We start from the raw sequence: 27,783 nt of genomic DNA on the forward strand, positions 1-27,783 counted from the left end.
TCAGTAAGATTTGGTAGGAAAGCACCCCTTGAGCATCATATCATCATCTCATCATGCAGGAAGGTGATAGCTTAGCTTCACAACATTTCATGATCTATCTCCACAGCTGCTGGTTTCAGAGACCTTGGTCTTTTTTATAGATGAACAGCACAAGGATTTTCTGTGAATCATTTTTATTTTTATAGTTTTCCTTAGGTATCTCTTTCATAGCCAGGATGACTTTACTATTGCTTATTCTGTTTGATGGAACAGTTTTAATGTTTTTAAAATGAGAAACTTTCCTCTCCTCTACTTCACCCATGGTTGTAACTCAAAACCTACCTTCCTTCTAGTTATTGGAACACTTTCAGTCAAAGGAAGGCATGGATTCTTTCCTTCAGAGAATGGCTGTGTTCTGGAGGCTCTTGGTTTGTGTTCAGTTGTAGCAATTTTTCTTTTAGCAGCTGTAAACAAGCTTTGAGCTTTTTAGTGTGTTTCTGGAAAGACCTTACTCTATGATTAGCACTTTCTGAAATGTTTCTACCTGTTAAGGAGAAGAAAGCTTGCTTTGATTTTTTGCCAGAATTCAAGACTGACCAAAGGAAATGGATAGATTTTGCTTGTGACTTTTGCTGTTTGATTGGCATCTGCCCTATTTCAAGTAAAATAAAAACCTTTCCTCAATTTCAGGTATAGCACCAATAAATGTTGTTTGGTTTGCTTTGATTCTCTTTTTTAAAACAAGGTTCTCCTACTTTTCTGTAAATACTAAGATATTTTGTTTGTAACAGGATCAGAAATTAGGGAGGTTGTATTTCCTAAAGGTAAAAATAAATCTTAATTTTAGCAAAACTCAACATAGGATGTTTGCTCGTTTTACTACTTTGTATTGAAAAATTGGTATAACTATCTTTCTGAAGACTCTTGTGGTTTAGTAAAAAAACACTGGATTTAGAATCAGAGACTTATGGTATATATTTTTATAGTTTTTTATCTCTACTGTGCAATTAATAACTGACTTCAGACAAGTTTCTTCTCCATTTTGAGTCTTGGCTTCCTTATAGATAGAATGAGACATTTGTACCAGACTGGAGATTCTTAACCTTTTGTGTATAATGGGCATCTTTCACAGTCTGGAAAAGCCTATAAACCTCTTCTTAGAATAATATTTTTAGGGGGCAGCTGCGTAGCTCAGTGGAGTGAGAGTCAGGCCTAGAGATGGGAGGTCCTAGGTTCAAATCTGGCCTCAGCCACTTCCCAGCTGTGTGACCCTGGGCAAGTCACTTGACCCCCATTGCCTACCCTTACCACTCTTCTGCCTTGGAGCCAATACACAGTATTGATTCTAAGATGGAAGATAAGAATTTATAAAAAAAAAAGAATAATATTTTTAAAAGCATAAATTAAAATACACAGAATTACAAAGGAAACTAATTTATATTGAAATATATTTACCAGTTTTTAAAGACAAAATTATAAACCTCAGTTTTAGAACTTCTGAACAAGATGATCTACAAAGTTTCACTATAGCTCTTTTAAAAAGTTCCTCATCTTTTGCTTTACACTATAGCATGTTTTTTGTTTTTAATCTGAAGAAAATTTGACCTTAAACTGGACTTTATTGGATGATTTTTTCATAATTAGAGTGTTTTCCTTGTTTTCTCAGAAACATCTGTTACATTTCACAGGGAAAAGTGCAGAATTGAAAGGAGTGTGAGTCCCAGACATTTTACAGCTGTTGGTTGGCTATGTTAAAAGGCTGGATGCATCTTGTCACTGCAATATCCAGCATTTTTTAAAGGGTCAGGTTCTAAGATGTGAACTAAAGAGAGTCTGGAAAAAAGAACTATGACTTAACCTGTTTGCCCAGTTACATACATGCTCCAGGGAAATGTGTTTATCCAGCAGGTAAGAAAGAGAAAGTTAGATATTAGCATAGCATGAATGATGGCTTTCATTTTTTGAGCCCCTTCATTTCAGCATGACAGAAATCATCTTTGGAAGAGGATCCATTAGGAAAACAAATGTCCCAAAGTAGAACTGATTGCTCTGGAAAATAGTGAGTTTTCTGGACTTCAAGCAAAACAAAGAAGATCATTTATTGGAAATGTTGCAGAAGAGATTCTTGTTCAGATGTGACCTTGATTAGGTGGCCTGAGGTCTCTTCCAAACCCGTAATTCTGTATTCTGTTTCACTAACACATACAGACAGTAAACTTCATGGAGTTGTGTTTTCTTTTCAGTTTTTGAAAGACAGTGGAACTTACCCTGAACGATTGTCTTCAAAGAATTGCTTCATGTGAAAGTTAACAAAAAAAACTAAACAAAAGTCTTGAATTCTGATACATTTGAGTCAATATTTGCTGAAAGCATGAATATTTTAGGAACGTTTACATTTTTTTGTTTTCGTTTGGCTTATCTTTATTAATCAAGTAGTAAAAACATAAATACTTTTGTATTTATAGGGACAGATGCTTATGGGAATTTTTATAATGTAATTGGCCAGTTTAGCTTATTAGTAAACACTTGGACCAGGAGTGCTCTTTTAGAGGAGAACTGAACTCTGTAGTATTCTTAAGTTCTTTAAGAAATATAAACTAATTATTATAAACTAGTAAAAGACATTAGAGCCTCCTAGAAAATAAGTTTTCTGGAGCCAGGAAACACTTTCTCATTTACTTTACTCACAGTACTTACAAAACCCTGTATTTAGATGATGCTTATTTAAGTGTTTGTTCACTGAATGACTAAATGAATGATCATTATATTGGCTTCTATTTTTATTTCCTGAAGTTTCTTGGGAGAAAAACTTGGGGGAGCAGCTAGGTAGTAGTTCCATAGTTAGAGCTCTGGGTCTGGAATCAGGAAGACTCATCTTTATGAATTCCAATCCCATCTTAGACACTTATTTTTTTATATGATCCTGGGTAGGTCAATTATTTGCCTCACTTTTCTCTTTTATAAAATGAGCTGGAAAAGGAAATGCCAAACTACTTCAGTATCTTTGCCAAGAAAATCCCAAATGTGGAGTCACCAAGAGTTGAATATATCTGAGACAATTTTTAATATGGCTTAAAGATAGTAAGTAGATCTGTTTGGTAGATCCTTAGAAAATGGTTATTATATCATGAACTTATGACTTGAAGAGCTTCAGTCTCTGAAAGTAGTACTATACTTTAATACAGCTTGATATATGTCATGAATTCAGTAACATGACTATTTTCTGGCTGACACAACTTTAATTATCTTGAATTTCTATTGTTAAAGGAAACTAAAGATATTCAAGGCCGTATCATTCACTATTTGAGGTTAAAATCACAGAAAAACAAGCATGCCTTCTCAAATTAGTCCTTTGGTCAAAGATAGAATAGTATTTCTACTGGATTATTAGTCTTGCCCTGAATGACATTTTTATGTTCTTACATGTTATTGACTTTTTGTAGGAACTGGCCTTTTGCAGAGATACTTGTATATTATTAAATTAGTATCATTGGAATTCTTAGAGCTTACTTCCCATCAACAGAAAAATCAAACCTTTGGCCAAGTAAGAATGAGCTATTCAGTGCTTCTTTGCCTTTCCATCAAAGTTGACATCAAAGCCAAGTTTTCAAAGCCTGGATGTCTCACAAGGACCCTTTAATTAGTTTCATTTTCTGAATTTCACTTTTTAATGGTATTTTTCATAGATGAAGGAAAATTTATGTTTGATCTTTAATGGGCAAACTTTTTTTCAATAAGTAATAACATTTCAGTTGATCCCTGGTGACCCTCTTAATTTAGGCAGAACTGATAGACGGGAAAACACTAGTTCTGAAGTCAGAAGACATGAGTTCAAATGTTACCTCTGATGCTACTCTTATATCCTTGGGCACGGCAATAGAGTATAAGGCAGTTTATATTACAGGGAGAGTGCCAAACCTAGAGTTAGGAATTCATGAGTTCATTTCCAGTCTTGGACACTTAATTGTAAACCTGGGCAAGTCATTTAACCTATTTCTACCTCAGTTTCCTCATCTATAAAATTGGGGACATTTTTTGAGAATTATCTCTATATAAAATTGATGCTATCCTTGGTGAAAACATGATAAAAAGGAATGGAGGAAATCTTTTGAGGTTTAATTTTCTAAAGTAAATCATTTCTGTCTAGTCATAGTTGATGGAGAGTTTACAGTATATAAGATACTGCTGTGTTATTATATATTGATTACAAAAGAACATTTCACTCAGTAAAGCAAAATGCAAATCTAAAAGCTATTCTCCAATAATATATCTGCCATGAATGTTAAATCATTGAATGATAGATGCAACTATAAAGGTGATTTTGATTATTCTCAGTATCAGCATCAAGGAATGCAGCAAGGGTGAGCCATGGATAAAGCTCTGAGCCTGGTATCAGGAAAACATGAGTTCAAATATGGTCTCAGATACTTACTAGCCAGCTTTAAAATGGGGATAAAAATAATACCTACCTCTCACAGTTGTTGAGAAGGTCAAATGAGATAATATTTGTAAAGTGCATAACAGTGTCTGGCACATAAAAGGTGCTATATAAAGGCTTAACCTTCCCATCTTTTCCTTCCCAAAGGAGATGTATGCCACACAAAGGTGTTGAGTAACATCATGGAGGATGTCCTGTGCAAAGTCAAAAAAATTCTCATAGATGGTGAGAAATAGGTTGTTTAGATAGTCCTGCTGGCAGATAATATTGTCATCAGAAAGGCAGTAAGTAGAGATCACAGGGATCCTCCTACAGAGCATCTTTGACAGTATTCATCCAATTGCAGTTTTAAGACTCCTTGGTAGAAGGGAGGAACTTCTGAGGAAGCCCATTACTTTTTGGATAGCTCTAATTATTGGAAAGTTTTTCATTATATCAGGTCACACTCTCTTTACGTCCTTCAGGAATTACTCCAAATTCAGCCATCTGGGACTAAGCAAAGCAAGTCTGGTCTGCCATCTATGTGTCACTCCTTCAGATTCTTGAAGACAGTTAGTGTCTTCCCTGTTAACTAAGAATACCCTGAAGTGTGCCATCTATGACTTCATCCAAGCCATTGAGAAACACATTGAATGGCATAAAGCCAAAGACCCATCAGAGATTACCATCTAAATCAAAAAAAGAAAAATGAGCTTAAATCCAACATGGTTCTGTTGATCTAGTCTCAACATATTTTTTGAAAACTAGCACTCTACTAAAGTATTTTATAGACTTTGTCATGCTTTAAAAATATCAACTATTATTATTAGCAGGGTCCACATTGGGTTTTAATTTGTATTGTCCAGATTATGATAACTAATTGAATGAATAGCCTATTGAGTCAGACCATTAATATGCTGATTATTGCTGGGCAAGCACTTCAGCTAGACAGTGATCTGGGTCTGGAATTGAATAGACTATTGGGATGAATCTCATTTTTTTTTTTTGCTTTACATGATCTGAAGCTATTCCTTGCAGTCTTTCTAAAAATCCATTTAACATGATTCTCTTATATGTCTGTAGATTATAGGGCACTATAATCTCCTAAGCATCAAAAATAGCCCTTGGAGCAATGAAGTACCCACAAGGTAGACACGAGTAGGCTACAGCACTTTATGCTGGGTGTCTTGGGCATTTATGGAGTGAGAGTAAAGGATAATAACTGTACTGTTCAAATGTTGCCCTGGAATCCATGAAATGTTAAAAAGAATCTGGGAAGAGGAATCTAGCATTTTGGATAGATTCTCTTTGGACAGTTTACAAGGAGACAAGTATAAGAATCCCATTGGAGAGAATGTCATTGAGGCACTATCCACTGATAGATTTGAGAAGGAAATGTCCCCACAATACTTATTAAGGTTCATTGCATTTTGTATTTTTGGTGGGTTAATGGAGGGATCAAAATGAAAGAAGTGTTGAGACTTTGGAGTATTTTATATATAAGGAATATCTGATTTCCTTATGGAAGTTTTAGAATCTAGTTTCCTATAAAGCTTCTTAAAGGTGCTAAATTCTGTCTACCTTTTTTGTGTGCTAGATTTTTTGTGTCATTAGCTTAGGGAACTCCTGGTGAAGGAGTTTCCTTTTCCCAGGTCAGATTGGCAAATTGATTTGCAGCTTTAAAAGTCTAAGAATTACTGTCTAGAATACATAATATGTATTCATTCTATGGCTTGTAATAATAACCTGAGAGATTAAGTGATATGTCTCGGGTCATAGACTGGATGTGTCAGAGGCAGAGATTGAATCTGGTGCTTCTTTTCTTTGAGACCAACATTCCATCCACTATATAATACTGCATGATATACTTGAAAATTTCATCATTTCTTACTGTGAATTTTCATCCTAAGACTTGAATTTGCACCAAATGTTGACTTTTCTTCATACACAGCAGCCTATAGGGGCAGCTAACAGTTTGCAAAAGCCTATCAACTTCGATTTTCCATCTTTTTAGGAGAGAGTGTCCATGTGACATTTGGACAACTTGTTTGGTGTAGCTTTCTCTTGTGTTTTCTAAAGTCATTCAATTAGATTAACATTGCTCTAATATTTTTATCTTCTCTCTCTATTTTCGTGGAGAGAAATAGAGTTTGGAGCAGAATTTCTGAAATAAAACTTTTGAGATTTTGAAAATGTAATAGTATATTCATCATCTTTCACAGTCAATACTCCATGATCTTTCCATGTGGGCAGCAAGGATGACCTCCAAGAGGCATAGTTCAAACATTTTTCATTAATTTGGATAGTTAAGTGACTTACCAATGGTCAAGCAGCTTTTAAATGTAAGTCTTGAGACAAACTCAAGGCTTCAGCTTCCTCAAACTGATACTCTTTTCACCATACTAGGAAAAGTACTTGGTTTTAATATTTATAAAACATATGCATCATTGAATCTCAGTATTGATTTTGAAGCACTTTGACTTTCTATCACAATGGATTTTAGGGAAATTCTTGAACAAATCTCTTTTAAAAGTTTGGCAGATAATTTTGGAGAATTGAGTTGAAGGGAAAGAGGAAATCAAACAATGTTAAGATGTCACAAGTTCTAGAAAATAGGTGAATTTCATGGACAGGTTTTAATGATTTGATGAAAACGGTTAATACGTAATACTTGGATAGATGCACATTTTCATTTATAGGTGTACTTGTTCCTTAGTTAAGATCCTATTGCCCATTTATTCTTGCATAATTCTTGTCTATCTCTTATCAAAAATCCTTTGTAGGTGTAAAATATATATACAATATGTACTAAGGCTTTTCTCTAGGTCTTTATAAATTATAACTGAAATAATAAGTGATATAATTTAGAATTCATTTATATAATCTTGGGATTAAATTGTGCAGTTGTCTTATTTTCCCCACCTTGCTTGAACATTAGCTATAACATTAGCTATAACTATATAAGTTGGTTTTTTAAAATCTTTTTAAACATGTGGCTTTTCATTGGTCATCACCATAATACTTTTGTTAATCTTGCATGTAAATTACTTAGGTTAGTGTATCTTGACCCTTTTTCTAAGATTATGACATCACAGAATTTTTCCCTCAGGTTCTGACCTCTACATGTCAGCTTCTACTACCATCACTGGGCAAATAGATTGGAAAATGGTTGGGATATAATTCACTTAGCTGGTGGCCTGACATGTAATGAGTTGATCACTACAATATAATGAACTACATTTCCCCAGTATGTAATCGGTTTCCTCCAACTTTGCCAGGCACTTTTGGAGGTAGTACTCTCTCTCTCTTGAAGCTAGAGAAATGTTTGTTACCTTGAAAATCTGAAAGAATAACTCCTCCTAAAGCACTTCTAAATTGATACTGTAAAGCAACTTGGGCATTTTGTAGACCTGGTTCATTTTTTAATAATAGTAACAACAATAAGGCTAGCATTCTTCCATGTTGTCCTTTCACCTTCTCCTCCCTCCCCCAAAATCCAACCCATTATCCATGGTGGTAAGGCAGTAATAAAATAAGAGAAATACAGCCAGTACAGGGTATAGGGCAGACTTTATTTGTCTTGAGATTACTAAGTTGTCTTCTGTGAAGTAATGGCAGAAACATTGAAACCACTGGCTGATTTGTATCTGTCAATACCACTGATGAGGTCAGCTCCTCAGTCAGTGTGGTGACATTCTCTCTATGAAGCTAAGGATTTAAATAGAGGCATATTGATGTTATTGGCTGGTGGTTCTACTTGAAACAGTCATCATCAGCTTGACATGGAGGATAGCAGAGCTCTCCTTCTTGTTCTGGTACCCCCAACCTGCTGCAATTACTTGAATGCAGATGGCACTGGCTACGAAAGCAAGCCAGTCATGAGCAGTTCATAAAATGAGCTAAAAATGGGTTTATGATGGCAACTCAGAACCAGGTTATTGTCACCAGAAATAACAGAAGGTTTTATCCTTAAAAGAGTCTAGACATTGTGATCCATGTAGATGATATATGGAAGACAGTGGAGATGGTATAACATCCCAATAAGCTGTAAAAATTTAACACCTGCCAAATACCTAGCAAGACATGACCTGGGGAGTAGAATTACATATCAGAAGCCTTCCATATTTCATTGACTGACAGACAACAAATCCCATACTATAAATACAGTTCTCAAAATATCCTGGAGAACTCAACTTATAAATTGTTCTGGAACTGGAACATTATTACAGACTAAGACATAACATTGATTCATTAAAATTTAAGAATAACTCCTAAAGCAGTTGTCTTTATTCTGAATACATCCAAACTACATGGGAGCCTTCAGAGCATAGACTTTTTGTACCAAGATGTGCCAAGGATATTTCAAAGAACCTACAAAGGATGGAGTTACATTTTAGTACTTTCCTTTGACCAGAAAAAGATGTTTTATTTATTTTATATCTATAGTAAGATAATGTCTTGTCCACAACTATATCTAATTAAAACCCCCTTTAAAAAGATTAGGACAAGATTATACTATCAATGGCTGATATTTATGTAGAACTTTAAAGATATAAACTTATCTCATTTTAGTCTCACAACAATCCTGGAAGGTAGAACTTAACAGATATTATCTCTGTTCTACAGATGAGGAAACTGAAGCTCCTCTGAGATTTAAATGATTTTGCCATGGTTATGTAGATAGTAAGAGCCAGATTTGCCAGCACCTTTCACTAATGCCATGCTACCCTATTATACCTCTTTTTCCTAACTAACACTATCAACATGGAATTGGAGAAAGAGTACTAGATATAAGATTTATACTAGACCTAGGTACAAATGTCAGTTCTGTTATTACTGGGTAATCTTAATTTTTTAAAATATTTTTTAAAATTCTTAACTTAGCAACCACCAATCAAGATGAACATTTATATGTACAAATTAGAATAGACAAATAGAAAGGTAAATGGAATGATTATATCAGCTTGCTTTTTATTTTAAGTATATTTTCTGTGCCTGATCTCAGCCTTATTTAATAGGCCAAAAAGCAACATGTAACTTTCAAAGCTGTCTTGCTTTTTATAATTCTTTCTCTGCTTTTCTGTGCCTTTTAAAGAAATATTTCAGTGCTCCTCCTTTTTCCTCCTGCAGCCCTATTGCTATTCTCCTCTTATCTACCCACTTATCCTCCCATTTTTAGAAAAAAAAACCAAAAATTTTATAATAAATAAACATATCAAAAAAACACAAATTTCCAAATTACCAGTGTCTGAAAATGCATGTCTCCTTCTGCATCTTAATTCCCATCACCTTATTGTCAGAAAAGGGTAAAATGCTTTATCTTTGGTCCTCTGGAATCATTGCATTGATTAAAATTTAGGTCTTCCAGGGTTGTCTTCTTTATAGCATTGTTATTATTGTGTAAATTGTTGTAGTTCTCTTTCCTTCACTCTTATCAGTGCATTATAAAATGACCTTTGCCAAGTTACTTAACTCAGAGAACAATCAGTTGCCTCATCTGTAAAATAAAGAAAACAATATATGTAAGTACTTATTCCTCACCGTTGATATGTGGACCAACTGAGATAATGTATGATAATATTACTAGAATAAATACTGTTAAAATTCACCTTAAGATTCTTATATTTGATATTGACTTCATAGCTCTTTTTTGCAATTTTAACAATCACAGAGGATTCCATATCCATTTCCCTTCATTTAATTATATATGTCTGGTTGATACATTTCCTTTTCCTTATATTTCTATAGCTAGTTTAAAATTTTACTTTCATCTTTCCACTCACAGATTTGAATGCTTGCCACTCTAGATACAAACCAAGAGTGGTGTGAGAATTATTTGGAATTAAATTTATTGACTTATTGGAATCTTTAACTTTTTGCATCTTAAAAATCCCATTTAGTTGCAATACAACTTTTTTCTGTAATCATTTGTTTTACATGATTTACATGGCAGTCATGAGGTTTGAACACATTCTGTAATTCATCATGGAACCATAATTTTATTACAATGAATATTAAGTGTACTTTGGCAGAGTTAATTTTTTTCCAAGTTGAGTTTTGTCTTTGTGTTCTAGGTGGCCTTGCATAATGCCTTGCACATAGTATGTGCTCCATGTTTGTTGAATTTGTTCAACTGAATCTACCCCTGATGACTATCACCCTCAGTCAGGTCTTATCAGCAAGGCCACACTCAATTTTTTTCATTTTGTCTGAAACAAGAAGTTAGCAGGTGTTTCAAAATCCATGTGCACCTCTCAGCTGCTTTTGATGTCCTGAAAATTATTGTAGCTCTGTTTATTTTATTTTTAAAATTCTTTTTTTTGCTGATGTTACTATAAAGCTCACTTTTCTGGAATGAGTAGAATGAAAAGAAATGGTGCTTAATTGAGCAACTACTCATTATACTAGGAATGATGAGGGGCAGCTTCCCATTTTCTTCCTATTTGATATATTTTCTTTAAGGAAAAAATGCTTGACACCCTCTGGAGAACTGTTCTTTTTGATGGCAGAGGAACAATTTCCTTACACTTTCTTTCATTTTGTCTCTGGAACTATGCATGTGTGTATATATTTATCAGTTTAAATATATATATATTTTATATGCATAAATATATATAATCAGTAAGACTAATTACCTCTGTGCCTTTCTCATAAAATATAAGCTCCCTGAGGTCATATACTGGTTTGTTTTTCACTTTGTATCTCCATCCCCTGACATGTAGTAGACTTCTAATAAATGCTGGTTCACTTAAGTTATGGTGTTTAATAATAGACTGGGAGAGGAGGGGGGTGGAAAAAGAGTCCAGTTAAACAATTCTTTGAAACATACAGTAGAATGATCTCTTAAATTTTTCTTTAGCAATGAATGATTTATAAATAAATCTATTAGAATGAAATATTCATCAATGTTAGATATAAAGGAGATGGTGGATGTGGGGAAAAGCCTATCCATTGGAACGCATATAGTATGTGGAGGAAATGTTGGGGAAAGAGGACTGGACAGACAGTCCAAGATCTAAATCCTGTCCCTGGCTCTACTATTAGTTTTTTCTGAGGATCTTGATCAGTTCACAACTTCCCTATGCCATAATCTCAGAGAATGGCACAATTTGAGAATTGGAGGGAATTTCATTGACCATCCATTCCAGTCCATACTCCAACAATTAAAATAAAGTAATTTATTATTTATTAAATTAATTTAATTTAAAAATAAAACATAACTAGAAGCGCTTTCTTCACATGTCAGAGATAAGAAGCATTTATTAAGCATCTTCTGTGTGCTAATTCCTGAACTGAAAATTCTAGAAATAATAAAAGACAGACTCTGGTTTCAAAGGAATTCTCAGTCCAAGTGGGGAGACAAGACACAAACAACTATATACTTGTCTTTTCCATCTCAGAAGGAAATGCTATGTTATGCTTCATTTATTGCTGTCTCCCAGGTGCAAAGTTTATAGTAGGGAGAAGCCTAAGGAACTAATGTCCTTTACCACTTCATAGGAAAACTAATTCCAAACTGAGCTTGTTTCTGGGAACAATTTGATATTCATTCTTTGCTTCCTGATTAGGGTTCATTCATGGATTTGCATTTTGTAACTGTATATGTGTATTTTTACTTAACACAGTCAAGGGATTTGGGAATGCCTAATTAATGAAAAATAACTTGTCTACGTTTTTTTTTTTCTTTTTTTAAGCCCTTACCTTCTGTTTTAGAATCAATACTAAGTATTAGTTCCAAGACAGAAGAGCAGTAAGAGCTAGGCAATGGGGATTAGGTGACTTGCCCCATGTCACACAGCTAGGAAGTGTTTGAAGTCAGATTTGAACCCTGGATCTTCCATCTCTAGGTCTGGCTCTCTGTCTGCTGAAACACCTTGCTGCCCTTTAAAAGTACAATAGTCTTAAGTCTTAATAGACAATCTGTATTTTAATATGGGAATAGATGCATTTGATATTCTCATTGAAAGGGGAGATACCTTCAAACTCCTTTAGGTTTCTTGTGGGTTTTGAAGAATTATGTGCTCTTTCCTATTTTGGGTAAGACCCATGTTTTTCATTTATAACATATGATCATTTGTTTTCTGGAGGCTAGCAACAAGGGTCAGATGTGTTGTGAATTTTCCTCCGCTAGGCAATCCTGGTTTTGATTGATGAGATTCAGATATGACTTGAAGAATGTCTCTTTACTACTTTGGGTTTTTTGAGGACATGGTAAAATTTGGCTAAGAGAAGATTCAGAATGGGCAGCTGATTACTCAAATTAGGAGATACTCACTTTGGATTACCATCAATGGAGCTACTGAGCTCTGAGTCTACAAGACCAAATTTCTGTTCTGAAATTATTATTTATAGTTGAATGCAGTTTATCCAAAAAATGGCAAGGAAAGTGAATTGTTGCAAATTAATTAAATGCTCTTCTTTGATCCTTCCCCATTCCTCCTCATCCTCCAATAATATTGAGTGACTTTTATGGGAGGCAATATAGTGTAATGAAGAGAATGTGGTTCTTTTAAACCTGATTGGGCTTGTTCCTAGCTGTGTAATCCTCTTAGGGCCAATATTTTAATCAATCAAATAAGAATAACACTACTTTTACCACCTGCCCTATTGGCTGATTATGAGAAGGGTGCTTTGTAAACCTTAGAGTACTGTAGAAATGTGAGCTGTTGCTGTTATACTAATGTAGTCAGTGATGAGCCTCTTCCAGTGATAATAACTCATTTAAGGAAGTAGAACAAATAGTAAAGTTGCTCAGTTTCTCCCACTGCTTTCCCCAGAGGATCCGGCATGGTGATTTATATTGTTTTTACTTCATTTTTGGTGACATGACTCACAGTTTTTTTATGAATTAGTTCAATGGAGTCTGAAAGAGCTGGGTACAAATCTCACTTCTAACTCTAGCTCGGTGACTATGGTCAAATGGCTTAAATCCTCAGACCCTCAATTTCTACTTCTATGAAATGGGGATCTTAGGACTGTTGTAAGGATCAAATGAGATAATGTATGTAAAGTGCTTTTAAACTTTAAGGTGCTATATGAACTTTAGCTATCATTGTTAGTGATAGCAAAATAACAAAATAACAAATTCTGAGATGAATGATGCTGAATAGGGTGTATTTGCTCATACATTTGAACCTTCCACCACTCTCATATTCAGAAAACTTTTCATTGTATTACTGTTCAAATGTTATTCTAGTAATGTCTGCTTTCTCCTCAATTCCCCTATTTCTCCCTTCTTCCCTCTTTTATACTATTGATTCCTAACCAGTCTGTCGATATTTATTGAATCCTATTCCATGCCCAAGGCACATGTAGACTCTAAAAGAAGTTTCCTTTCTCTCAAGTGTTTTTCAGTCTAATTGTGGCAGCAGTACAAAAACATTTGAAAAGTTGCATAACAGAGCAAGACAGCTGGACAATAGATGTCATAGGCAGTAGTTGATTAATTGCCAAGTGAGGGACACGTGTTTCAAGTTCAGAGGAGGGTAAAATTAATGCCATTTGGATTAGTCAGGGAAGATAAGATGCAAAGAAATGAAAAGGCAATCAAAATTAGGCAACCTATAAATGCTAGATGAATGAGAAGCTCTGTATTATTGGAGGTTGGATTAAAGAATTGTGTGTTTTGATGACAATATCAAGATATTGTCTTGATCTCCAAGCTTTGGTTTCCTTGTTAAGTCAAGTCAACCACCATATTTTAAGTGCTTACAGTGGACCAAACACTGTGCCTAGGTATAGAAGATTACAAATACAAGCAGAAAGATAGTCCCTGCCCTCAAGGAGCTTATGCTCTAAGGGGAAAAGGTGACATATTAAAGGAAGCTGTGAAAGATAGAAGGGGAGAGTAGAGAAGAATGAGGGCAGGGCTGGCCTCGGAGCCCAGCTCCCTTCTCTCCCTTCTCATGAAATTAGGAAGAATAAAACAAGCAGAACCAAAAGAGCATCATATATAGCAACAGAAATATTGTCTGAAGAATTTGTCTGTGTCTACCTCCACAGAAAGAACTGATAAATAGAAATAAATAAAACATCGTTTTATATCTTTTTGTCAAATGATGCCTTTTCTAATGGGGGAAGGTGGAAAGGAAAATTTAAAAAAAAAATTTAAATGGAAGACCCAGGAGCAGCCAGCCTATTAGAGGAAGGGGCTGCAGGAGAAGCATTTTAGGGTGAGGAATCTAAGGCTGGAGTGAAACCCCCAGGGTAAAGAGCTGTTTGTGGCTTTACAGAGAAACTCCAGAGAATCAAGAGAAGAGTCAGAGGTGAAATGTCTGTCCAACAAGGGGTCCTGAACCAGCTGATGAGAAAAGTTCCTTTCATTTCTTAATATTAAAGGAATCTAGAAATTGTAGAAGCAAATATGAAAGGACTTTGGAGGAGAGAGTCTTAGATTAGGAGTCTAGTTCTAGCCTGCCACAAACTAGCCATTTTGACTGTGGGCATGTCTCTTCTCCCAAAAAGGGCTTCAATCTCCTCATCTCTAGAATGAAGGTTTGGATTAGATGACTTAGTTTTTTCCAAATCTAAAATTTTATGACTTAACTAATTAATGAGGAATAGAACACCATTGAGTATTTTTAAAATTAGGACAGTGACACGAAATCATTTATTTTTAAAAATAAATTTATTTTGATTTCTTTTGCTTTTATATCACCTATATTCTGATATATCCAACCCCCACCTCTCTCTCTGAAAGCCAACCCTTATTATAATAAAGGGGAAAATGGAGGAGGAAACATTTCACAAAATTAACCAACATATTGAAAAAGTTTGATATTCATGGTCCCCTATTTCTACAAATAAGCCAGGGATGCAGTGGATGTATCTTCTCATATCTCTTCATTGCATCCAAGTGTAGCCATTATAATCTTGCAAATTTAGTTTCTTTTTTATTATAATTCTTTACATTCATATTGTTGTAGTCATTATATACATTGTTTTCCTGGTTCTTCATTCCATTAGTTCAGATATGCCTTCCTGTGCTTCTCTGTATTATATATTCAGTGTTTCAATCAATACAGCAATATTCCACTACATTAATGTACTATAATTTGTTTAGCTATTTTCCAGTCAGTGAGATTCTACTTTATTCATAGTTCTTTGCAACCCCAAAAAGTTCTACTATAAATATAGTGCTATGAAGGGAGACTTTTTTCTTTGGGACATTGACCTCTTTAGGATAGATGCCTAGCAGTGAAAAATCTGGGTCAGTTAGGGGCATTTTAGTCACTTTCTTTCCATAATTCTAGATAGCTTTCCAGAATGATTATAGCAATTCATAGTTCCACCAACAATATATTATTGTACCTGTCTTCCATACTCCCTCCAAGGTTAACCATTTCCATCTTTTGTTATCTTTGCCAATTTTCTGAGTGGTAGAAAGCTGTTTAGTTATTTATTTCAGGAGGATGACTTACATCCAACTAAAGACCCTGAACTTTGATTTAAAATCAGAGGAATTTGGTTTAAATCCTTGCTTTTCCAGTTGTTATAACCTGTGTGGATACTGTTCAGGACATTGCTGAGCCCTGATAGAAGTAATGCTGTCTCATGATGGCATCTTGTTACAAAGACTTTTTTTATTCTTTTCCTGGAAAGTGTGATAAGTAAATATATTCAGAGGTAACTCAATTTTGAGGATAAGCTTTGATTTTGAGTTCTTAATTGGTATCATTAAATAGTCAGTGTTGACATATTTTGCATCCTGTTCACTTGCCCTTGCAATAAAATCTTAGCTACCCTCTGCTCTGGGATGGCGCTGATGGTTTTAACCCTTTGGATACTGATATTTTTTTATTTCAGAGATTTCTCTGCTATCATAAAAAGTCTATTAAATATAATTTAGTTTATTTTCTTAAAAACATAAGGCCATTATGCATAACAGTTACTGTGATATGTTATGAATGCAGCTTTATCTATGAGAATTCACAAACTTAAATTTTAAAGTATGATGTTGGCTTATTTTTTGGTCCTTTGTTTTCTTGAAAATAAGTGAGAAATATCAAGAAAAAATGCTAGATGTGGAGTTAAAGGACTTGGGTTTGAATCCTTCCTCAGAGAGACCACTTAAGTCTCTTTTGCCTTGGATGAGATAGTTAATCCCTCTGAGCCCCAATTTCCTTATCCGTAAATTGAAGGTTGAACCAGAGCCCCTACGTTCAATTTCCTTCAACATTCTCTGACTGTATAAGAAAAGTCCCCTTCCTTGGCAGTGTAGCATGGTTGTCTTTCTCCCAAATTAATGAATCAAAGTATAAAGGAATTACTGCCTAAGTGGCTTTTTATCATTCATGAAATCCTCATCATCATGACTTCTGCTACCAGTATTCTTTGGTGTGTTAATACTATTAGGAATATTATGAAAACCTTCATGGTGGCCACTAATGCATTTAAGGACTTTTGGTTAGATTCCCTCAGGAGATGGACATAGGAGACTAGTTTCCAGTGTAAAGAAGAGATAGGTCCAAGTTATTCTGGAAGGGAAGAGTAAAACCACAGTTTAACTGAATTGGGGACCAGAGTTTCTTGGAAACACAAAAGTCCAAGGGGAGGAGAGTTAGATGAAAGACAGATTTTGCAGAAGTTTCATTCTAGGGAGTTGGCAGAAAGCTCATATTCTAATGGGGAGATGTTGGTGAATGATGCCTATACACCCTCTTCATGTGGCTTTGTCCCCTGATGGCATTAATACAGACTCCTGAATTTGTATTGCTTTGGTGAGTCAATGGATAGAGTAGATTGGTGATACTGTGGGAAGGGATATCATTGACCTATGACAATAATAATCCTTGCCTGCCTTGCTTTCACACCCCATGCATGTTCTAGAAATGTCACAGACCTCAGAGGGTACATACTGTCTTAAAAATTCTGATGTTGTTTGTAATATATGTTATTTGTTCTCCATCTTCCCCCCTGTCCCTCTCATAAAAATTAGAAATGGCATAGACCTTTAAAGGCAGGAAGGGAGGAGCTCCAGTCCATACAGAGTTGTGGAGATGGCAATTTTAAAAGGAAATTATGAGAATCTTAGGAGTATGTCAGGGTTGACCACAAGGGAAGAAAGTAAAAATGGCATGATTCCTCTGTGTCCATTTAAACTAGTGGAACAGTTTTTATAAAGGTGTTTACTTGTCTTCTTACCAAAGAAATAGGTAGACATGAATTTGTATGTACAGAACGACAGTGGAAAAGAATGTAGTTTTAATGTACCAGATTAGGGATCCTTCCTTCAAAGAAGGAGCTTAGGCTTCAAGAAAAGTACCCATTCTTTGTCTAACTGTATTCAGGTAGGAAGATGCTTTAAAAATTTTTTTCTTGAAAGAAAAGACAGAAAGGGAAATGGATGGGATAAAGATTAATTTATTTACTTCACAGCATACTAAAAAAGAAATTAACCCCCTGTGGCTGAAATTGTTAAGGTTTGTTGTGAATCTTTTTTTGCACAGCATAAGGCTCCCTGATCTTTTATAGACTGTCTTGCAAAGATATAATCGGTTTACTGCTGAGTGTGAATTGTGTGATTAAACTGAAAGAATGCAATTTTTCTTTTAAATTGAAAGTAATAATTAAGCACACGCTTTTGAACATTCAGGTATGTCTTCTCTAAGCATCATCATGGCATCATGGTTATATGGATAAGTATAGATATGTTATTTAAAGAGCCATCATCATTTATTCATTAATTTTTAAAGGAATACTTAGAGGCAGGACTCGCCCTTGGAAAAGACAGAATGCAATATTCATGCTCTTCTGGATTTATTAACATGTTGTCCATTGTTCCGTTATCAAATGAACGTTGGGTGAAGAATGACTGTGTTCTGTAATAGGCACAGCTCTTCCAGATTACCTTATTGCCATATGTGACATCTTCCTCCCCCTCCCTCTTTCCACCTCTCATGGTTTTTAACATTCACAGGATAACGTGTAATCATGTTAACAGTAGCCCAAGGATACTGAAGCCCTAAAGTCTGAAAAACACTTTCAGTCCTTTTCTTGGGAAGCTTTTGTGTTAACACTCATTATTGCTAAGTAGAGCAGATGGTCAAACAGACTGATTAGTTATTTATATTTTTACTTTATGGTACTTAGATGTTGGCACTTCCTTCAGTAAAGAAAGGAGCTGTTACATGTCATCTTGTCTTGATTTTCCTTTTTAATCAGAAACAGAAAGAAGTGCTTTGCTCATGATCTATTAATAATGAGGCTATACTCTATTCTTGATGGCTGCTTCATAACTCTTTGTATTCCATTGAGTTTAGGGAGTTTTCTTCTATCCTCATGCCCCCATGCAATAATCGCATTCTTTTTGGCTTACCAATTCTTTATAGGGCTCATCATTGTTCATTTTTCAGAGGACTCGCTGTTGATGATCACAAGGAATTTTTAGCATCATCTTTGGTATTTCCATGCAAAATAAAAAGGTCCGTGACTAATCAGAGGAAAGTAGAATTGCTCAATATACCATATAAATAGAAATATTTCCTGTAGCCTTTTTTCAAAAAGGTCAAATGCCTTTCCAGTTTCCTTCTTTTATATATTGTTCATTCTCCCTTCTTTTCCCTATGTGACATAAAAATTGGCTTACTGATTTTAAAAAATCTCTCTGTGCCCATTCTCAGCTTATAAATATTAAGACCAAAGGAAGAAAGACTAATAGTCACATAAATTTTTGTCATTGATTAGAATATGACATTACAGAATCTCATACAGCTAATATATAATAGCTATACCTAATAATAATGGTATTTAAGTAACATCTGCTGTGTGCCAGGAAGGTAACCTATTTTACTACTATTATCTCATTGGATTCTCACAACAATCCCAAGAGGTAGATGCTATTATTATCTGCATTTTATAGTTGAGGAAACTGAGGCATACAAGTTAAGTGACTTGCTCAGGATCACACAGCTTGGAAGTTTCTGAGACTGGATTTGAATTCAGGTCTTCTAGACTCCAGTCCCCCCTCTCTATCCACCACTGCACCTTAAACAAGGGTAGAGCCTGGGAGCATTGCAAAGACTCCTACATGAGACTCATAACCACTCTAAAGAATTTGACCAAACTACCCACCCAGAAAAAGTTAATTTTAGGATAAAGAGTGACTATTATTTAGAGTATATTTACAAAGGCAATATATACACACATACACAAAAAACCGTACAACATTCCATCTTTAATAGCTTAAAACTACATTCAACTTTTGAGAAATTCTGTGTGTGTTTTATGTGTGTGTCTTTACAACACATATATACATACATAAAATGCAGAAATATGTGTGTGTACATTGAGATGAAATAGGTAGTGGACGTCCAATGTAAGTGGACTGTGATCTGAATGGTGAACTAAACTGGAAGAGGAGAGCAGAGTGGGTAGATTAGGAAATAGCACTTTTGTTTTAATGACTCAAAGCTTCTCTTAGAAACATAGCTCCTCTTTTTAATACCAATATTCTTCCAGCGGTACTTTATGACTGCAAGTCTATGGAGCATGATAGTTTCCGAAGAATTAAGGGTCAAGATTGCTTAGGTGACATTAGAGGACTTGCATCACCTTGCAAAAAAAATGTGGAGTAAAGAATGTGATCAAAGTGTGATTAAAAATGAAATGATATGAGTGAGGGATTGATGGGTAGCTACATAATTCCATTGGTCCTCTTGCAATATCAAGAGAATGCAGGACAGGACCCCAGTATGATTAATGGTCTCCCTCTGGTGGAATGATAGGAAGGGTCATTCAGGATGGGCTAGTCTACATAAGTTGCAGTCTTCATTGCTAGAGGTAGATTATTTAATGAGATCACAGATCCTGGGGAATATTTGGAGTAGCAGTATATTATATATAGATATAGATATATGTATGTATGTATGTATATATGAGAGAGAAGATATCATATCATCTATATGATCATTCTCCTAGTTTTTGGTCAAGTTCTTACTGCTCTTCAAAACATGGTATTTTAGGAACATAAATCAGTAAAAACTTTTATTTGCGGTGAGAGTGGGTTAGACTAGAGCTGGGAAAAAGAAAGTAGTATAGATAGATACAAAGAAAGAGATGGAGTAGGGGACCAAAGGAAACATTTTAAACCAAAATATTTCCTTTGTCTTTAGAAAGAAATTTCTAGGTTTAGCCCTCATACTTTTAAAATATACTGTGGAAATAATACAGTAGAAAGGAAATTTTATTATGGAAGCATCCCCTCAGTGAGGTGTCCTTTGAGAAAACTTTTTAAGTATTTCTCTATCTGTGGGCAAAAATATATCAGTGACCAAAATCTGAACAAAATTTGAAAAATGTTTCTGAGATCTCTACAAGTAGCCTGTTGAATTGGAGATACTTTATTTACAGCAATTTCACCATTGTCTCCTTCAATTTATGTTTGTTAAGTAAATAACCAGATTGCTAGTAACTTTTCTGATTAAGGTAAAAATTTTGAAAAGCACTTAAAATAGGTTATTTCTTTAAAATGTCGTGTATGTATCTTCTAAAAATGAAATCTACATCTATTCCTGAGTTGAGGAGAATATGAATTTAAAGGAGTATCAGACAATGAGGATGCTGAATTTTGTAGAAAAATAAAATGAAGTCAAACCTTCTTACCTAGTAATTAAAATGTGAAATAAGTAAAATCCTTTTTCCTTGTTAATGTGTCTGTGATCTGTTTCTATCAGCCTGAGAAAATATAGGAGCCTCCAAAAAAGAGTTACACTAAAATTTTTATTTAAGTTCCACAAAAATGTTTTTAAGGCATTTCCCTTAGGTGTGGTATATAAGTGCATTATTTCATAGGCAGTTCCCAATCATAGCCCTTTTTGACATTCCTATTACAAAACTTTGAGAGTAAGCATGATTTAACATATACCACCATTCGCACACAACAACAACGACATTTATCACACACAAAACTCAGCTCACAGTTTGGAGTACTTCACAGAGATGGGAAAAGGTAATACACTGAATTAACTGTGGGCTTGAACTCTTGAATAGGAAGCAGGGGGAGGTGTAAGTAATTTCATGTGAGATTTTTAATACAAAACTGGAGTGAGGAGAATTTAGAGGATTGCTGGCCAAATGTTTCAAGTTTTCTGTTGGTTACCAGTAAATTTGTAGTAATAGTTGGTAAATGGTTTCTATTTCCTTTTTGATTCTCTTTCTTTTGAGAAGATGGTAAGTAAAGGAAGAGAGGTTTGCCCTTCATCTTACTTCATTTTTTCTCACATCAATAATTCTCCATGCAATGTGTGAAGTCTGCTTCCCTCTTTTACTTTCTGGTACCTGGGAAATGGAAAGTTTCCTTCAGAACATTCCTGTTAACTGGCACATGGACATTTTGAGGGGCAAATAAGGCAGGTTTGAAATGAGCAGCTGTCAGGAATGGTGGCTTTTCTGCAAGTTTAAACTAGGCAACGTTGATAGGGCCTCAAAAGGGATAGGACTAGGTGTGCATTCACAATGCATTAAGCCCTTCTACTTCTCCCACCCTCCTTGTTTGATTGTGTGTGTGTTTGTGTGTGTGTGTGCATGCATGTGCATGTGTTGGTATTTCTTCTAAAATGTAGTAAGATGCTGTGATAAGTTGACAGTGACCTTCGACACTATTAATTAAATGTCTGCTAAAGCATCTGAAAAAGAAAATGGAAAAAACTTCTCCTTTCTTGTAACATTTTATCAGTTTGTCTTTATTATGGTAGATGAATAAATTCTGAACATAATTGTTTACCACTGAGGTTGTGTTGGGGAGGTACAAGTCCTAAAACCTCGCAGTAAGTAAAGAACAATATTTCTAATTCTTTTTATGCTGATGTGAGAGAGAGAGGATAGATGCCTTATTTGTAATGCTACTGGGGATCAGGCTACAAAGCTCTCAACCTGATAATATGATTCCCATCTTGGCTTGCTCAGATGTATGGGAGAGTCATGTCATCTAGTAACCACAGATGATCTCCTTTTGGAGACTTTGGGGACTCCTGCAGGCAGAGTTTCTTTTTCTTATTTTTGTCTGCAAAACTCTGAGGTTGGGAGATACAAATTCTACATTTCCAGTTCTAAGCTTAACTTAGGACTAGGGGGCATTGGCAAGAATGTTGGACTTAATGTCAAAAGATCTCACAGACCTATCACTACTTTTATAATTATGGGCTTCCATCGTTGTTTCTTTTTCTCTTTTTTTTAAACAAATTTTTAAATTTTGTTGTTCTATACTCCATAAATATCATCAAACATTCTCATTTCCAAATCCATAGAAGATGAAAAATATAATTAAGACCCCGAATCTCTTATCTTGCATTCCTTTAAGGATATTACAAATGCAAACATTCATTTTAAAAATAAAACAAAGAAAAACTGAACTCTCTGGGCCTTCCGTTTCTTTAATTATAATGAAAGAATTGGGCTGGATGACTTCTAATGGCACTTTTAGTCCTAATAGTAAGATCCTTTTTTAAAATGTTGATTGACATCTTTCAATCATCTGGAACAGCCCTCTTTGTAGAAATAAGAATAACATAGATTTTTGGACTATATTTTCCAACTCTCTATACTATTAGGATCCTATTCCAAATCTGCTTAGTATTGTTCACATAAACAGTAAATTTTGAGTTGGAAGGGAGCCCAGTCCAATACATCATTTTACCAAGAGGAAACTAAAGCACAGAAATGTCAAGCGACCTATCTGAGGTGATGCAGCTAAGTGGCATCCCATGCATTTGCAACTTTGGCTTCTGATTCCAAATTCTGAACCCTTCCCAGTGTTCTCTCATCTCCTTCAGTGCCTCTCTCCTTTTAACAGAGCACTTTGAAAATTCTTTTGCACAAACATCTTTAAGATCACTTTGCTTCAGGAAAAATTCTTTAAGAGCATCCTTCAAAGCTTCTCTGCCTCCCTTCAGCATCATGTAGGAGCTGCTGCTGTGGAAAAGACATTAGATGGAACAGAGCCTGATCTGTCATGTCCATTATATGTGCCTCTGATTAGAAGACATAATCCATTAAGTACCATTAAATTACATCACCTTCTGAATTTAAAAGTATGAAACTGCATGAATTAGCCATCAAATAGAAATGTTTTAGAATAAAAAACCTTGACTTCTATCATGCCATCAGGTAGATCAGTTATCTCTGCTTTTTTTCTTTTAGACACCCTTGGAAACAGGCAGTGACCAAAGTATTTAGATCAGTGATTCCCAAAGTGGGTGCCACTGCCCCCTGGTGTGTGCTTCAGCAATCCAGAGGGGCGGTGATGGCCACAGGTGCATTTATCTTTCCTATTAATTGCTATTAAAATTTAAAAAAAATTAATTTCCAGAGGGCTAAGTAATATTTTTTTCTGGAAAGGGGGCAGTAGGCCAAAAAAAGTTTGGGAACCACTGATTTAGATGAAGTTAAAAGACAATCTAGTGTAGTGGAAAGAGTGTTGGACTTTGAGTCAGAAGAACTGGATGAAACCTTTGTTTCCCATGTGTAATAGTTATGTGGCCCTGAGCATGTCACTTCACAGAAATCCTTAAGCATGAGTCTTATATAGTAAAGTAGGCATAATAATCTTTTCATTACCTACAGCATAATTATTTTGAGGAAAGTGCTGGGTAAACCTCTCTACCTCTAGGCTAGTTCTTTTAATCTGCTCCTGGGAGTAGTAATGTGCAACTATAATTACCAGATAAATGTGTGTTATTGCAATTATTACCCAATCTCTTTTTATTAAAACTTTTAGGGATATCCTCTGTGCCTGGAATGCTTTCTCTGTTGCCTTTTTTGGTTTCCTTTGAGTCCCAACTAAAATCTAATCTTCTGTAAGAAGCCTTTCCCAATCCCTCTTAATTCTAGCGCCCTCCTACTGTTATTTCCTTTTTATTATATACATATATATATATAGTTTATAAATATTTGTTTGCTTGTTATCTCTCCCATTAGACTGTGAGCTCCTTGAGGGCAGGGATAGTCATTTTTACCTCTTCTTATATTCCCAACACAACATCTGACATATAGTAGGTGTTTAGTAAATGTTTATTGTCTGTTTACTGACTTTAAAAAATTGAGTACCAGCAAAAAACAAACAAAAAAAAACTATCCTGGATCTTATAGACCTGATTACCCCTAAGCAATGGTCTTGACTGCTATATTCATCTCCATATTATTTGCCCTAGGAGAAAAGTAGAAGGGCTAGTTTGAAGGCAGAGAGGAGTTCCTTATACAGAAAATTAGGAATTAAACTTAATCACTTGTTGAAAATGATTTTCATGGAATTATAACCTGGTTAGAAACTATGCAGGTGGGTATTTGAAACAGTATTTTTAGTATCAATGGGAGAGAGAATGTACCGAATTCTAGGTCCTAGAATATATGCTCTATTATTTCTCCCTTTGGTGAAAAAGTTCCTGATTATTCAATTTAATTTTTAAAACCTTTAAGAGTCTACTGAATGCAAAGCACTGAAAATTAAAAAAAAATTACTATAAACATCCCTTCCTTTTTAAGGTCTTTATATTTTAAGGAAACATGTTGTCAAAACTTTCAAATACTTAAATGAATCTTTGAACTCATTGTTGTGGGTATTTCTTCCACTCATTTCAGGTGGAAACCCATCCATTCCTGTCCTTCCAATTAGACTTTTTGAAAATTTATCGTCTCCAAATTTCATCTTAGAGTCCTTCTTCAATGTGTTCTTACATTTTGAGGATATTAATGGAATATTTAGGCCATCCATTGTTTTGTCCTTTCCTCTTGCCATATGTAGCCAACCCATCTTCTTCCAGTGGTCTTCACGTATTTACATCTTCTACACCAATTCTCCTTCATGGTGCCTTGATTATAATGATCTGTGATATGTCACAGCCTGCTTATAGTCACTATTTACCCTTCCTTTGTTCTTTGGGACCTCTTCAACTTTAGTGTTAGAATTTATTCCTTTCTCACATAGAACTTATCTGTGTAAATCCTAGTGGCCCAGGGATATCTCCTTACATTTTGCATAGACATAGAATGTTTCTCTTGATACTTTATACCCATTTCTACTGATACTTGTCTTGGGAATGAATGAGTGGTAGGTGTCTAGAGATGGAATATCTTGTCTTAATTCTTCAAAAGGCTGATAAATGAATAGCCACAAAACATTGTGATATCCATGCAGCTTTAGAAAATAGGAGAAAGTAAACTACATTCCCAAATTATTCATCCGTCAAGCATTCAGTGTTTATTGGAATATTTACTACAATTTTAGGTGCATGGTGGAAGTAGCTTACAATAGAATTTCTGCCCTTATAGAACTTACAGTTTAGTTAGAGAGCAGCAAACCATATAAGATAGTATTTGGTCAAATACTAAATTTTGTAGTAGAAGGGCAGTGAAGAGGAAAATCAGTGAAAATTGAAGTTGTTAAGGAAGACTTCATAAAAAAGTGTGGCTCTTGAAGAGGCTTTGGAAGATTGTTATAATTAAAAAGAAGCAAGGGGTGATGGGAAGAGTTGAGAGAGCATTTTAGAGAAAGGGAACAACTTCAAGATAAGAAGGAATATGCTTTTGTGGAGCAAGGAAATAGGGTGATTATATTATATAGTAAAAGGCATAAGAGGAAATAAACTTATGGAGAAGAAATATGGCATCTCCTTGGAGGACTTTGAGAACCAGGCACAAGAAAGCAGGGAAATGGCATGATAAAGTCAGTATTTGAAAAATTAATCTTCTCTGCATTAAAGAAAATATATGGGGGGGGAGCAGAGTCATGTAATAAGAGGAAACATTTCAAGAAAAATAGATTCAAACCATAGCTTTTCTACTGTCAGCTGATTACATCACTTAACTTTTCTAAGCCTCAGTTTCCTCATCTGTAAAATGTTATTTTTTTACCACAATAACTCATAAAAGCCATTTATTCCAAGATTTCTACTACATAGAACGTTTATGATTTGCTTTAATGGAAGGAGTACTCACACTGATGAAAGCTGTAAAGGAAGTTAAGAAATTTGGAATCAATAGTACTTTACATGTATTCAATGTTCTTCTACAAAATTCACATAGTATGTTCTTGTACATTATTTCATTAAAGCCTTCTAGGAGCCCTAAGGTGGATAGGACAGATATCTTCACTTTGTATCCAAATAAAGGAAACTAAGTCTTAGAGAAATTAAATGATTTACCCAAGGTCCCATTCCATAACTGACCCGAAACATGGCTAAGCTTTGGGTTTTTTTTTTCCTTCCTGTTCCCTGTATCTTACAAGTCTGTTATTTTTTATTCTGTTGCTGTACATGGACTTAAGTTATTGATAGATATTGAGCTTTGTGTTTTGGTGGCTGCATATCTTCTAATTTATCTTTCTCTTTTTGCAGATAGAAACCTCTTGGACAACTGAGGCGGAAGGTGGATTTTTTTTCTTTTTTTTTTTTTTTTTGAAAAATCAAAAGCATGTACCCGTGTCTGTAGAGATGATTTGTAGTTCAGCTAGGCTGGAGCTGACCGAATGAGACTATGGGCTGTGCCTCCGCCAAGCATGTTGCCACTGTTCAGAATGAAGAGGAAGCCCAGAAGGGGAAAAACTACCAGAACGGAGATGTATTTGCCGGTGAGTCTTCCTGAATTTTGCTTTTAATCTGTTGGGGCAAAGACAAAAATTCTAATATTTGAGTTTCTTCATAGTAGTTATAGAGGTAGTGAGATGACAAGTCTGGGAGTTATTAATGATATATCAATTTTGTAGTGGCTTTTGGGGAAGGACTATAGTAAGGCAGAATTTAGGATCAATGGAATTGTTTGTGGCAGGAGCATATTTGGGTCATTGAACTTGGATGAATTTTTTGATCACTGTATAATAAACCATTTCATATTTGGTTGTGGACTGAGATATATTAGTTATGCAAACATTTTAAAGATATTAGAAAGTTATCAACTGTACTCTGAATCTGTGGATAAGAATGAACAAGATTGATTCTTACAGTTTACAAAGTATACCTTCACTTATAGAATCTTCTCATTAATTTCATGCAATAGTCCTGTGAGGGAAGGAGGAGGATCGAAAATGTTCTACTTGGCCCCACAGAGTAGATCCAGGCTAAAAAGCTGAAGTTGCAGAAAAGCTGAGTTGGACTTATTGTAAGAAAAGGCTTCCCTAAAATGTTTTCCATGATTGTACGTGGAAAATCTATATTGGATTGCTTAATGTCTTGGGGAAGAGAGGGAGGAATAGAGTAAGAGAATAATATTTTTTAAAAGGAAGGAAAAGGGAGGGAAAAACTATAAATCATATAGCCATGGAAAATATTCTAAATAAACTAATTAAAAAATAAAAAGGAAGGAAGGAAAAGGAGTGAAGGAAGGAAGGAAAACAAGGAAAGAAGAAAGGAGGGAGAGAAGGAAGGAAAAAAGAAAAGAAGGAAGGAAGGAAAGAAGGA

The 27,783-nt window shown here is 35.0% G+C and overlaps 1 protein-coding gene across 4 annotated transcripts in view; it reads left to right on the plus strand.

Annotated features, from left to right (window-relative positions):
- C4H1orf21 (chromosome 4 C1orf21 homolog) overlaps nt 1-27,783 on the plus strand; it is a 281,887-nt gene that overhangs the window by 80,066 nt on the left and 174,038 nt on the right. For 3 of the 4 annotated variants that reach the window (XM_044673301.1, XM_044673300.1, XM_044673298.1), the window contains exon 2: nt 26,725-26,957. In XM_044673301.1, the coding sequence (XP_044529236.1) occupies nt 26,864-26,957 (94 nt within the window). In that variant the 5' untranslated portion in view covers nt 26,725-26,863. Of the gene's footprint in view, nt 1-26,466; nt 26,958-27,783 lie in introns of those variants that run through there. The other variant, XM_044673299.1, reaches the window with a different exon arrangement.

This window comes from Gracilinanus agilis, chromosome 4 (genome assembly GCF_016433145.1).
Source record: "Gracilinanus agilis isolate LMUSP501 chromosome 4, AgileGrace, whole genome shotgun sequence".
NCBI lineage: Eukaryota > Metazoa > Chordata > Mammalia > Didelphimorphia > Didelphidae > Gracilinanus > Gracilinanus agilis.